This window comes from Phocoena sinus, chromosome 1 (assembly GCF_008692025.1).
Source record: "Phocoena sinus isolate mPhoSin1 chromosome 1, mPhoSin1.pri, whole genome shotgun sequence".
Lineage (NCBI taxonomy): Eukaryota > Metazoa > Chordata > Mammalia > Artiodactyla > Phocoenidae > Phocoena > Phocoena sinus.
The window spans coordinates 43898105-43911039 of record NC_045763.1 but is presented as its reverse complement, the minus strand read 5'-3'; the positions used below and the strand labels follow the sequence as shown (position 1 = coordinate 43911039).

Here is a 12935-nt window from a genome sequence, read left to right as displayed (position 1 = left end):
TGTTCTCAGTACATTGTCCTATTAGGAAATGTGGAAAATTGTATTGGCTAAACATTGCTGATTTGAAGTAAATCAATAAAGTTAGATTTAAAATAGGAAATAAAGTAACCTATTCTAACTTGCTATTTAGTGATGCATAAATCTACCTTTTGATATTGTAAGAAGTGGTCATCTGGCTTCTACTTAAATATCATCTATGAAAAGAAGTTGTTTCATTTACTGAGCACCTTTTAAGTGCCAGGCACTCTATTATTAGGTCATAAAGATGAGAAAAATATATTCAACTCTGGCCCTAAAGAATTTGTTTTCCCTCATTTTACCAGATAAATATTAAAATAAAGTGTTGAACAATGTGAGAGCACAGAAATAAAATAACTAACTTGTTTGTTTCTCTTAAACTGACCTGAACTTTGTTTCCTTATAATAGTAATTCACTAGAGCTTCCTCATTCATTCAAAACATTTATGCTTTAAGAACCTATCATAGGGGCTTCCCTGGTGGTGCAGTGATTAAGAATCCGCCTGCCAATGCAGGGGACACAGGTTCAAGCCCTGGTCCAGGAAGATCCCACATGCCGCGGAGGAACTAAGCCCATGCGCCACAACTACTGAGCCTGCACTCCAGAACCCATGCACCACAACTACTGAGCCCACGCGCCACAACTACTGAAGCCTGTGATCCTAGAGCCCGTGCTCTGCAACAAGAGAAGCCACTGCAATGAGAAGCCTGCGCACGGCAATGAAGAGCAGCCTCCGCTCGCCGCAACTAGAGAAAGCCCATGCACAGCAACGAAGACCCAGCACAGCCCCCCAAAATAAATAAATAAATAAAAATTTTTTAAAAAGAACCTATCATATAATTTAAGAGATGTAAATGAAGTTTTGTAGAAAGAAAAAAGTCATCACTGTATAAACACTATAGTTATAATTGATTTAGGTAAGATTGTCAAAGGACAGTAAAATCAGGGGACTTCCCTGGTGGTCCCGTGGTAAAGAATCTGCCTTACAATGCATGGGACACGGGTTTGATCCCTGGTCAGAGAATTAAGATCCCACATGCCACGGGGCAACAAAGCCTGCGCACCACAACTACTGATCTCATGCGCCTCAACTAGAGAGCCTGTGTGCCGCAAACTACAGAGCCCACATGCCCTGCAGCCCACACGCCACAACTAGAGAGAAGCCCGCGCACCACAACGAAGAGCGCAGGGGCCACAACGAAAGATCCTGCATGCCTCAACGAAGACTGCACGTGTTGCAACTAAGACCTGAAGCAGTCAAAAATAAATAATAAAGAAATCTTTAAAAAGTAGATATATAGGGCTTCCCTGGTGGCGCAGTGGTTGAGAGTCCGCCTGCCGATGCAGGGGACACGGGTTCGTGCCCCGGTCTGGGAGGATCCCACATGCCGCGGAGCGGCTGGGCCCGTGAGCCATGGCCGCTGGGCCTGCGCGTCCGGAGCCTGTCCTCCGCAACGGGAGAGGCCACAACAGTGAGAGGCCCGCGTAACGCATAAAAAAAAAAAAAAAAAAAAAAAAAAAAGTAGATATATATATATATATATAAAGGACAGTAAAATCATTGACTGAAAGATTGTAGGGGAACAGGACACCCAGAGTCTCAAAGTATCACCCCTCACTTTACTTTTTTTTTTTTTTTTTTTTTTTTTTTTTTTTTAATGCGTTACGCGGGCCTCTCACTGCTGCGGCCTCTCCCGCTGCGGAGGACAGGCTCCGGACGCGCAGGCCCAGCGGCCATGGCTCACGGGCCCAGCCGCTCCGCGGCACGTGGGATCCTCCCAGACCGGGGCACGAACCCGCGCCCCCTGCATCAGCAGGCGGACTCTCAACCACTGCGCCACCAGGGAAGCCCGTCACTTTACTTTTTAATTGCAAAGAGGAAAAGCTACTTTTGCAGTGGAGAAACACAGGAGACATCAATTTAACCAATTATCAAACTGATACTTCTTGATGTGTTCCACTAAGAAATGACCATCACTTATGGTAGTATTATTCTTGCCAAAAATATTTAATCTGAAACTAAAATCATGAGGAAAAAACCAGAAAACAGAAATTAAGGACTTTATGCCAAACATGGCCTAAATGCTTCCAAAATGTTAATGATATGAAAGACAAAAAAGTGGGAGAACTGTTCTAAATTAAAGAAAATCAAAGAAACATGAGAACTAAATGCAATTGTGATCCTTGATGGTATCCTAATTTTTTAAAAAAGACTTTAATAAAAAAATTTATATACACACACACACACACACACGTATATAAGTGAAAGAATAAAGAACATCATGGGACAATTGGGGAAATCTGAATATGGACTATATATTTGATAATACATAGAATTATATGTTAAATTTCTTTCTCATATAATTATATTGTACTTACGTAAGAAAATCACTTGTTCTTAGGAAACATGAGCTGAAGTATTAAGTGATAAAGTGCAACTAATCCTCAAATGGTTCCTCAAAAAACAGTGTGTGTGTGTGTGTGTGTGTGTGTGTGTGTGTGTGTGTGTGTGTAGGGGTAAAGTAAATGTAGCAAAATGGCAACAATTGGTGAATATGGGTGAAGAGTATATGGGGGTTCACTGTACTATTCTTGCAACTCTTCTGTGGATTTGAAATTTTTCCACATAAACAATTGGAGAAAAAAAGAAATTTTCTTGACAAAGTCATTGTATAGATTCAAAGAAGAACAAGTCATACAGTTCTGGCTGCTGTCCTCTGTGGCCACAGAAAAATCCCCCAAAACAGACTTAGACATATTTAAAGACAGTAACATGGTTTAATGTACCTTCACCAAACAGGAAATTTATCTCCGTATGTCAATAAATCTAATCTTAATAATGCACAATTTCAATTATAACCAAATCCGCAAATTATGTAAATTTCTAGAAAAATATTACTGAACATAAATGTAAATAAACAGTAACCATGAAAACTTCAAAAGTAAAAACTTTATCCAAACTCTGATCCTATTTAAAAAAAAAAAAAAGCCAGACACACATACTTAGTTGGAACTAATCACCTTATTATAATCTTGACCACCATATTCAATGGGGCAAACAGCAATAAGAAAGGGACCCACTGTATAAACGATCCTACATGTATACTTTCCAATTATGGTCCTAGGTGGCTCTATTCTTTCAGACTCAAAAAAATGTAGCTAGTATTTGACCCTTCTGAAATTAGCCCCCAAACTGTGACCAGTGTATCCTATAGAGACAAAGTAAATGTGACATCACAGCACAAGCTAGTTTCCTTACGTAAATTATGAGTCTACCATCCATTAAGTCAGTGGTTTATTTTTAAGCTTTAGAATCCTTTTTAAAAGTCTTACCCGGAAACACAACAGGCAGACCAGAAAGAAGTAGAGATGCTCGGGTTGAAGACAAAGGAATAGAAGGATTCCTCAGCCACATTCATATTTCCTGGCCCTTCCTCATCACAGCAACTCCCTGGCAGCTACCACAGAACCTGGGGAATATGCTTTGAAAACCAAGGTATCAAGGGACCGGGATTCGCTCTAGCAAAGCCTCTAGCTACAGTAGTAGACTGAGCTTACCTGAGAACAACCTTTATAAGGATCTTTCTCCTGAAAAAACTTCCAAATACAGAACAAACAAGAACAACTGGTTTTACCACATTTATTTTACCCCTAGACACACACACAAGAATGCACACACACATACACACACATGCACTAAGCTGTATCTGAAGTCTATGGCGTTCCAAAGAAAGGTCAGTCAACTTAGGAAAAGACAAGACAGAGGCAGAACAGTGCTGAGTAAAGTAAGTACTCAATTTTAGTTGCTCTTTTGTTTTCTTACCTCTGCTGATAGGGGACTGGTAGTTACTGGCTTGACTGGGTCATGTGACACAGCCAGGGTTCCTGCAGAGGAAGTTCCATTCATGGTTAATTTGGCTGCATCAGCAACTTCTCCATTAGGCAAGATCCCATCAGCAAACCAAACTCGCCTCTGCTCTCTGGGCTGAGCCACTTGAGGAGCCAGAAAAATAAAACAGGTAACACTGTGACATTGATAGGGTTTCTAACGTCAAGAAGAGAAGCTCACCAATCTCAGATGTACAAAGAAATCACTATTTAGCATTTTATACTTCTAAATATAATTGTAACTGTATAAAAGTGGTTATAAATTAATAAAAATACACATTTAAATATACTCCTTACTTCTGTAATTTATATGTAAAGATTTAAAACACTTCACTTTAAAGCATTAAATATGCTTATGATTATGTCACATACTCTGTCCCATATCACTAACAGAGAAACTAGGGAAGGTGTTTGAAGTGCCTAGGAAATAAACTAATAGCCCGGAAAAAATATCTAGAAATAGACATCCACAGCTCCTAAAAGTATGAGGTTTCTGTAGGAATAAAATATCTAGAAAAGTGATATGGTGTTTTTAAAAGGCAAAAGATGCCCTGAAGAATGTTGAAGAATTATTAATTAATAAAAGAAGAGTTGGCACAGATATGTAAGAATTGGGAAGCAAACTGACCAGATCTTTGGCTAAAGTGTAACTGAAGAAGAAAAAGACTGATCCAGCAGTGCAGATAGTGAAATGCAGTAGTCTGCATTTTAGTAAAAGGATGGGGAAAAGCTGGAAAACTGAGTCTGACGAAATGATCTCTTTAAATCCAGTTTTGAAAATCAATTCAAACGGCCAAAACAAAGAGAGACCAGGAAAGAACAACAAAAACAACAAATGAAGTAAAGAGAATAAAGATTTTAAGAATGAAAGCCTGAGCTCAGAAGAGTATGATAATGTCAATAGAAGTTTTTGATCTTCAAAAGGGGAGGGCTATTTTACAAGGGGAAAGGAATATTGCTAGACAAAAAGATACAAAATTAATGAAAGAAGACAGAGTTTAATTATCAGGGGAGACTTCTTGACAGATCATTTCAAGGAAATATTTGTTATTTTTACTATTGATAATCCCCTGAACTTACAAAGTGCCTTTCATCTGACAATATCATAATCATAAAGATATAATAAACTAAAATAAGTTGAGCCTATGATTTTCTACCTATCATATGATATAATCAGAATTAAAGTTCTGGATTTTATAAATGTCTGTGTACCTAACAAAGTATTTTCATATTTTTACAGGGACAGATTAAAAATGAAAAGAGAAAATGGCAATATATATTCCAAAAGGCAATACTAGAATGGGCTGGTCAGAAAAAAGAATTCTTATTTTCATCCCTTACTAAAGTCCTGCAAAGAACACTAAGGTAGGCATGAGGCTAGGATTTTGCAGGCTGATTTCAAATTCTGCAACTCTTTTCAAATAAAAGCAAAGTAATTACTCCATTCTTAAGTTGGAGAGGGTACTGGCATATTTTTAGAGGTGCCTCCAAAATATTAGGCAACACAATATTCTTCTTTACTTGCCCAGAAATAGTCTCAACACATTTCTCACCTTGTTCTTCCACCTTAAGAACCACCCAAAGGGACTTATCTGCAGTGTGTTAAAGACTTGTGATGTAAAATCACATCAGCACCTTTTCAGAGGAACTTGGTGAGGAAAAAGAGAGAGAATAGCACATGATCCCCTACCTTCTGCTCCAGGGTGCTTTAAAACTCCCACAGGTACCATCACAGTGGGAGGTGGAGAGCTCAGGGCTCCTGAGGCCTGAGCTTGCTGCAAGGGAGGGATAGTAGAACAGTATTCAGCAGGATTGTTAGGGTTAGGGCTCTGGCTTGAGGCACTCATCATGTTCTCCCAGGCTTGAGCTAAAGCAAATACAGACACAATCAATGTGAATGGATTGCAAAATATGGACATCAAGACCTCCACAATACTGGATAAATAATGTAGTTCCTCCTAATTAACACTCATAGTATGTCTCTCTTCCAGCTAGTGAAAGTATTAAGGAGATAGGTGATTTTATTCAATAAAGGAGACCATGTAGTTAGGTAAGCTATTTGGAAGCAACAAATAAGAATTATATGATACTTCTGATATAGACTGATAGCGGATCAGTCTGAGGTAAATGACTACGCCCCTGGCTTCTTTCAAAGGGACCATATACTCCCTTAAGAGAGAGTAAAACAACATTAAATTTATTAAGGACTTGCAACTGGGATAGCATTTAGACACTTCTGGTGGGTAGGGCAGGTTTAATATTCAATGCATTTTACAAAATTCTGTCAAAAATCAAAATCAGGGGCTAAAATAACATAACTCCACTATATGATATCTTTTGATTCATATCTAGGTTTTTAGGCTCTTCTAAGTTGAGGTAAAATCTCATTTTAAAAATTCTGAAGCCTAAAGCTCAGGAGAACACATCTCAACATTTCCGTGAATTTTGCTTTTGTGCAATCATTACCCTGTGTAAAAGTATCCATCAAAAACAACCATTTCACATCTTTGGTGTGTCTCAAAAGCACAGGACCCATTTGAACATGAAAATGTGCCAATATCACATAAGTGCCATCAACCAATATAAATGATCACAAATGTGTTAAGGTTCTGTATACTCTATAATTTTACTAACTAAATACTGACATATCAACTATTGTTTTTAAAGTAAATAGGATGAAAGATACTACAGAAATGAAAGATATAAATTTTATCTTCTGGGTTCAGGTAATATCACATGCCCAGGAATAGAAACCACCCAATTTTTGGAGCATCTTTTTAAAAATCTCATTCTACATCAAAGAATGATCCATAAGATTTTGAATACTTATTGCCTCCAAACTGCAGGACAAAGCTAGAAACAACAGCTATGTTCCTTTGAAAGCACTGGCAGGAAGAGGGAAGGAAGAGAAAAGGAGAAAGGGGAAAAGGGATAGGGAACACTGAAAAGCATCAAATCAAATATTCAGTAAAAGACCAGGCTAAGCCATGCGAGAGGAAAGACGTTGGAAAAACCACAAAAAGTAGATTACTTTAGGATCCCCTTGTTAAGGGCATCCTTGGCTTAATAAAAAGTAAGTATTCCATATGAATCCTCTGCCATTTCCTTCATCTTTAGCTATGCCAAGTTAAAAAAAAAAAAAAAAGCCATCAAGTTGGAAGACCTCAACAAATAAAAGAGGTATCAGGTATTGAAATTAAGCAGCATGCTCTTATCTGTGGATAAATATCCAAAAATGAAATCATCACTGAGTGAAATAACCACCATCTGAAAAATGACCCTTAAGAGTAAAGAGAATGAATTCATATTTGATCAAAATTATAAGAATTCAGAAATGGGAGGAAATTGGGTGGACCATAGGAAATTAGAACAGATCAGATTAAATGACATGCAATAGGTTAATAAGGAAGCAACAGGAAAACATCACTATGAGCAATGCAGACACACAGAGCAGGAGGGGCCTTGAGCAGATAAGTTTCAGCCTCCAGGAGACACATTATCCTGGCACAAGCAGCAGTGGTGTCTAAGTTCAACATTTTATGTCTATTAGTAACTGTTCTGGCAACTGTACAAAGATGCACTCAAAGAGAAAATACTATACAGCCTAATCAATTTTATTGTATCTCTTTACAAGAATACTCTGGGGGGCGGGGGTTGTCTGTTTGGGGAGTTTTGTTTTAACTAAAATGCCCTTGGATTTATTTCCAGTCCTGCAAAAGGTGAACACTGGATAAGCTATATTTACCTTCTCCTGGCCATATTCTTTTACCACATAAGTAAATTAAAAACTATTACTCTTATGACAAATCTAAGTAGTATTAAGATGATAAGTGACAGAAAAATGCAATTTTCTATTTGATTCGAGATGCTAAAATATTTATTTTTAACAAGATGAGTGAACCAAAGTGTCAATAAGAATGTGTTCTAAATTATTAAGATATTCCCTAGAAAGAGAAAGCTTCCCTTAAAAGGAAAACCTCGGCCCAATTTTAATATTTCATCATCTCAGTGGTCAACAGCCCCCTCCCCACTCCCAGTCCAGTCATTTCACAGGAACATTAACAGCCACAGAGCACCAGATTTCCACAAGAATTTCCTTTTTTCCTGCAAAACTTACCTGACTTTAGCATTTATTCATTAAATTAGGCACAGGAATTCTGAAATGCTAAGGTATTTTTAAATTTTTCAGGTAAAGTTATGACATTTGAGAAGGTGAGCAACTTGTAGAGCAAGGAAGGAAAAAACAGTAGTCTCTTCATTGGAATTCTCTTGTTCCGTCTCAATAACTGTGAATTCAACCTGTTTTAATACTTACCATTCATTAGCACTGAATGGCAGATTACACATACTCTAGCTTCCTTTCTATCCATGTATAACAGTTTACATTTCAAGCTACAGCAGGAAGCACAGAAAACCTGCAGGAAAAAGAATATACTAAATTTACTTAGGATCACAGTATAAAGGAAGTAAACCAATACTGACCAACACTGAGAGACAGGGAACAGTACTAATACAACACTAAAAACTTCAAAGGAAAATGCAATTGAGGAAGCTGGGTACAAGACCCAATTCAAAAGCAAGAAAGAGATTAACATGTCTGTCAAAAATAAGGAAAGTGAAATTGCTGGCTGAGAACAAAAATCTCAGCCAAGATTACACACCAAATACATAGCAGGGGAAAAATATCTAAGCTGCCCTTAGGCAAAATTCCTGTACACAATATCACATAACATGGGCGTTTAGAACAGTAACATCTGCTATTTCTGTTTGAAGAGGCAATATAGCAGGTGAAATAAACAAAGACTGGGAATTCTGGGCTTTAACTTCTGTTTTTTTTTACTGTCCTTATGTGCAGAATAATAATCATACCATCTGCTTTCACTGGTTTGCTATGAAGGCCAGGAAAGATCAAAATACACAACTCAATCATAAAAATATGCACAGCCCCAGCTACAGGGAATCAGAGCAGACAACCAAAAATTGGCCATGCCAATTTCCAGCACCTTATTTCCACTTTCCAGGGTCAGTTCCCGACAATCTTACTTTCTTCTTCCTTCCATACCAGGCAACAAGGATCACATTAGCTCCCTGTTAAGATTTATCTTCTTGAGAACTCATTAGTCCCTTATCACACAGAGTTCCATACAGGCAGAAAGGTGTTCCCAGTAGTGTAAATTTTACTAATCCAGTTTTTATGGACAGTATGTATCCTATATCTTACAAAGATGAAACAAGAGATGAGGTCCTATTAAAGACAAAGTGAGAGCAATCATCTCTTCTTCTACTAGATGTAATTAATATACCTAGCTAACATGACTACCAATTTACATTTTTCAGAGGCTTCACATTTTCAAAGTAACTCTGTGATACAGGGAGAACAGGGGATATATTATCCTTATTTTCTATCAGAGGAAACTAAATTTGGATGGTTAAAAGACTTGCTCAAGTTCACAGCAAACTGTATGAATACTAGGCACTTTACATACATGTATTATCCTATTCAACCTCATAAATTCTATGAAGGCATTCATTTATAATTAACAGAGTTAAATAAACAAAGGTGAAGTAAAACTGCTATGTCATACAGCTAGTAAGTTACATAAAACGTCTCCAAAGGCTCTGTTCCTAACCACTATGTAATGATGTCTCATACTATATTCATGTATCATTTTGAGACTTTGATTTTTCCTTCTCCATCACTATGACCACATCCAGTCAGTCACTAAGTCCTGTTGTTCTCTCTCTTAAATGGTTCTCCCCAAATCCCACCTCTTCCTCTCCATCCTATGCTGCTGCCTTTATTCAAGCCTTTATTATATGAGGCCTAGGAGATCATCAAAATCTATTATCTGTCCTCCTAACCTTCAGATGTGTCTGTCCAATTCATCTTTCACACAAATGCCAAATGACAGAACTTCCTAAAAATTAAATTGAATTGTTAATATTGAAATCCTTCAATAACCCTTCTAATCAAGAAGTAAAACCAAGAAGCCTTCATTCACTCATTTATTCCACAAATATTTGAGCTTTGATTATGTACTGGGCACCGGGCTACCCTACTGGGTGTAGCAGTGAACAAAACAGATATGGCCCTTGCTTTTGTGGAATTTACAGTCTACAGAGGTTATAATCTAAAATCAAATAATAACACAAGTGAGTGTAAAATTACTTGCTTCAAAAGAAGTACATGGTAAAATAAGATCATGTAATCTAGGTTTTACCTAGCTTGGCAGGGTCAGGGAAGATTTTATTTAGGAAACGACAGATAAAATCTGAAGTATGGGTAAGTTTTCTATGCATAAAATGGTACCAAGGAGAGAGACAAGAGTAAGCAGAAGAAATACCATGTGCCAGGGTGCCATTAGGGTTAGAACATGGCTCTTTCAAGAAACTAAAAAGGGTTAATGTGGCTAGAGACCTTGAGAGTTAAGGGATGCATGGAATAAGATGAGGCTAGACCAAGCAAAGGTTCTCTAGGTTATATTAACAGTTTTGGTCTTTTTAACAGAGCAATGGGAAATCACTTAAATGTTTTAATCAAAGAAAAAGACATGATCAGATCTGCATGGCTGCAACGTGGGGGAAAACAGAGGGGAGCAAGAATAAATTTGGGATGGTTCAACATAAAAAATCAATAGAGGGCTTCCCTGGTGGCGCAGTGGTTGGGAATCCACCTGCCAATGCAGGGGACACAGGTTTGATCCTTGGTCTGGGAAGATCCCACATGCCACAGAGCAACTAAGCCCATGCGCCACAACTACTGAGCCTGCGCTCTAGAGCCCACAAGCCACAACTGCTGAGCCCATGTGCCACAACTACTGAGGTCCACGCGCCTAGAGCCTGTGCTCTGCAACAGGAGAGGCCACTGTAACGGGAAGCCTAAGCACCTCAACAGACAGTGGCCGCTGCTCGCTGCAGCTGGAGAAAGCCCACGCGCAGCAATGAAGACCCAACATAGCCAAAGATAAACAAGTAAAATAAATAGATTTTTAAAAAAGAAAAAAAATCAATATAATACACATTAACAGGATGAAGGGAAAAAAACATGTGACCATATCAATTGACGCAGAAAAAGAATTTGACAAAATGCACTCTTTCACAATAAAAACAATTAAAAAAACTAGAAGTAGAAGGAAACTACCACATCATAGTAAAAGCTACATATGAAAAACCCACAGCAAACATCATACTCAAAGGTAAAATACTGAAAGCTTTTCCTCTGAGATCAGGAACAAGGCAAGGATGCCTGCCTTCACCTCTTCTATTCAACATGGTACTGGAAATTCTAGTCAGGGTAATTAGGCAAGAAAAATAATAATAATAAAAGGCATTCGAATTGGAAAGGAAGAAGTAAAATTATCTGTTTGCAGATTATGTGATCTTGTATGTGGAAAACCCTAAAGATTCAACAAAAAAATGTGTTAGAACTAATAAATGAATTCAGCAAAGTTGCAGGATACAAAGTCAATAAACAAAAATCAGTTGTATTTCTATACATACTAATAATGAACAATCTAAAAAGGAAATTACAAAAACAATTCCATTTACAATAGCATAAAAAAATAAAATATCACACTGGATAAAATATTTGTGTTATATATAATGGACAAAGGGCTAATATCCATAACATATAAAGAGCTTCAATAAAGTAATAAGAAAAATACAAATACCTCCAAGGAAAAACAGGCAGAGAACTCACAGAGATAAATTCACAGAAAATTAAATAAAATAGCCAATAAATAGATACTAAGTATCACTAGTGACAAAATAAAAACTAAAGAATGAGATATTCTTATTCTATGGTACAGGCAAAGTATTTTTGGTTTTTTTTAAAACTGACATCGTTCAGTGGTGGAGAGGGCTTAGAGAAAAGAGGAACTTTCTCCCATATCCTGCTGATGGTAGCATAAATTGGTAGGCTAATTTAACAATATCTTTAAAATTTTTAAGTGTTCATTTCCTTTGACTCAGTACATGCAATTTAAAAAATTTATCCTACAAAAAAACCCACATATGCAAAGAGATGTATACAAGAATTATCTCTGTATACTTTGTAATAGCCGAAAGTTGAAAACAACCTGAATGTTCATCAGGAAGAAGAGGAATGGTTAAACTGCAGTATAACCATAAAGCCTAATGCAATTCATGCTGTTAAAAAGAATAAGATAGGGGCTTTACTGGTGGTGCAGTGGTTAAGAATCTGCCTGCCAATGCAGGGGACACAGGTTTGAGCCCTGGTCGGGGAAGATCCCACATGCCGTGAAGCAACTAAGCCCGTGTGCCACACTACTGAGCCTGCGCTCTAGAGCCCACAAGCCACAACTACTGAAGCCCACGAGCCTAGAGCCCCTGCCCTGCAACAAGAGAAGCCACCGCAGTGAGAAGCCCGCGCACCGCAACGAAGAGTAGCCCCCGCTCACCACAACTAGAGAAAGCCGGCGCACAGCAACGAAGACCCAACGCAGCCAAAAATAAACTTTAAAAATAAATAAATTTTAAAAATGAGATAGTCTTTATGTACTGACTGTCATGGAAAAGTAACAGTCAAGTTGGGGATGAGAGTTGGATGGAAATAGGGCCTTTTTCTTTCTCCCCTTTTACTTTACATAAATTTTTTAGGTGTTGGATTGGGATCTTTTAACTTTGAGTAGAGCTTCTTCTGTATTAAAAAAAATAGAGGAAAAAAGAATAGTAATTGGTGCCATGGGTTGAATTGTATCTCCCCCAAATACATAATTAGTCTTAATGCCTATTACTTCAGAATATGACATCATTTGGCGATAGGGCCTCTACAGAGTTATACAAGTTAAGATGAAGTCATTAGGGTGGGATCCTAATCCACGAGGACTGGTGAACTTATAAAATGAGCAATTTGGACACAGCATGCTTACAGGGAGAATACCATGTGAATATAAAGACAACCATCTATAAACCAAGGAGAGAGACACGGAACAGATCTCTTCCTCACAGTCCTCAGAAGAAACCAACCCTATCACCACCTCCATCTCAGCCTTGTAGCCTCTGGAAT

At 37.9% G+C, this 12935-nt stretch overlaps 1 protein-coding gene across 2 annotated transcripts in view; it reads right to left on the bottom strand.

Annotated features, from left to right (window-relative positions):
* The window catches only part of ZFYVE9 (zinc finger FYVE-type containing 9), a 194445-nt gene that overhangs the window by 75323 nt on the left and 106187 nt on the right, over nucleotides 1-12935 (bottom strand). The window contains exons 5-7 of one of the 2 annotated variants that reach the window (XM_032625358.1): nucleotides 8223-8322; nucleotides 5598-5774; nucleotides 3843-4012 (exon numbers count right to left, since the gene is read on the bottom strand). The exons of the other annotated variant lie outside the window; for it this stretch is intronic. Of the exons in view, the coding sequence (XP_032481249.1) occupies nucleotides 3843-4012; nucleotides 5598-5774; nucleotides 8223-8322 (447 nt within the window). The remainder of the gene's footprint in view (nucleotides 1-3842; nucleotides 4013-5597; nucleotides 5775-8222; nucleotides 8323-12935) is intronic. 2 annotated transcript variants of the gene reach the window in all.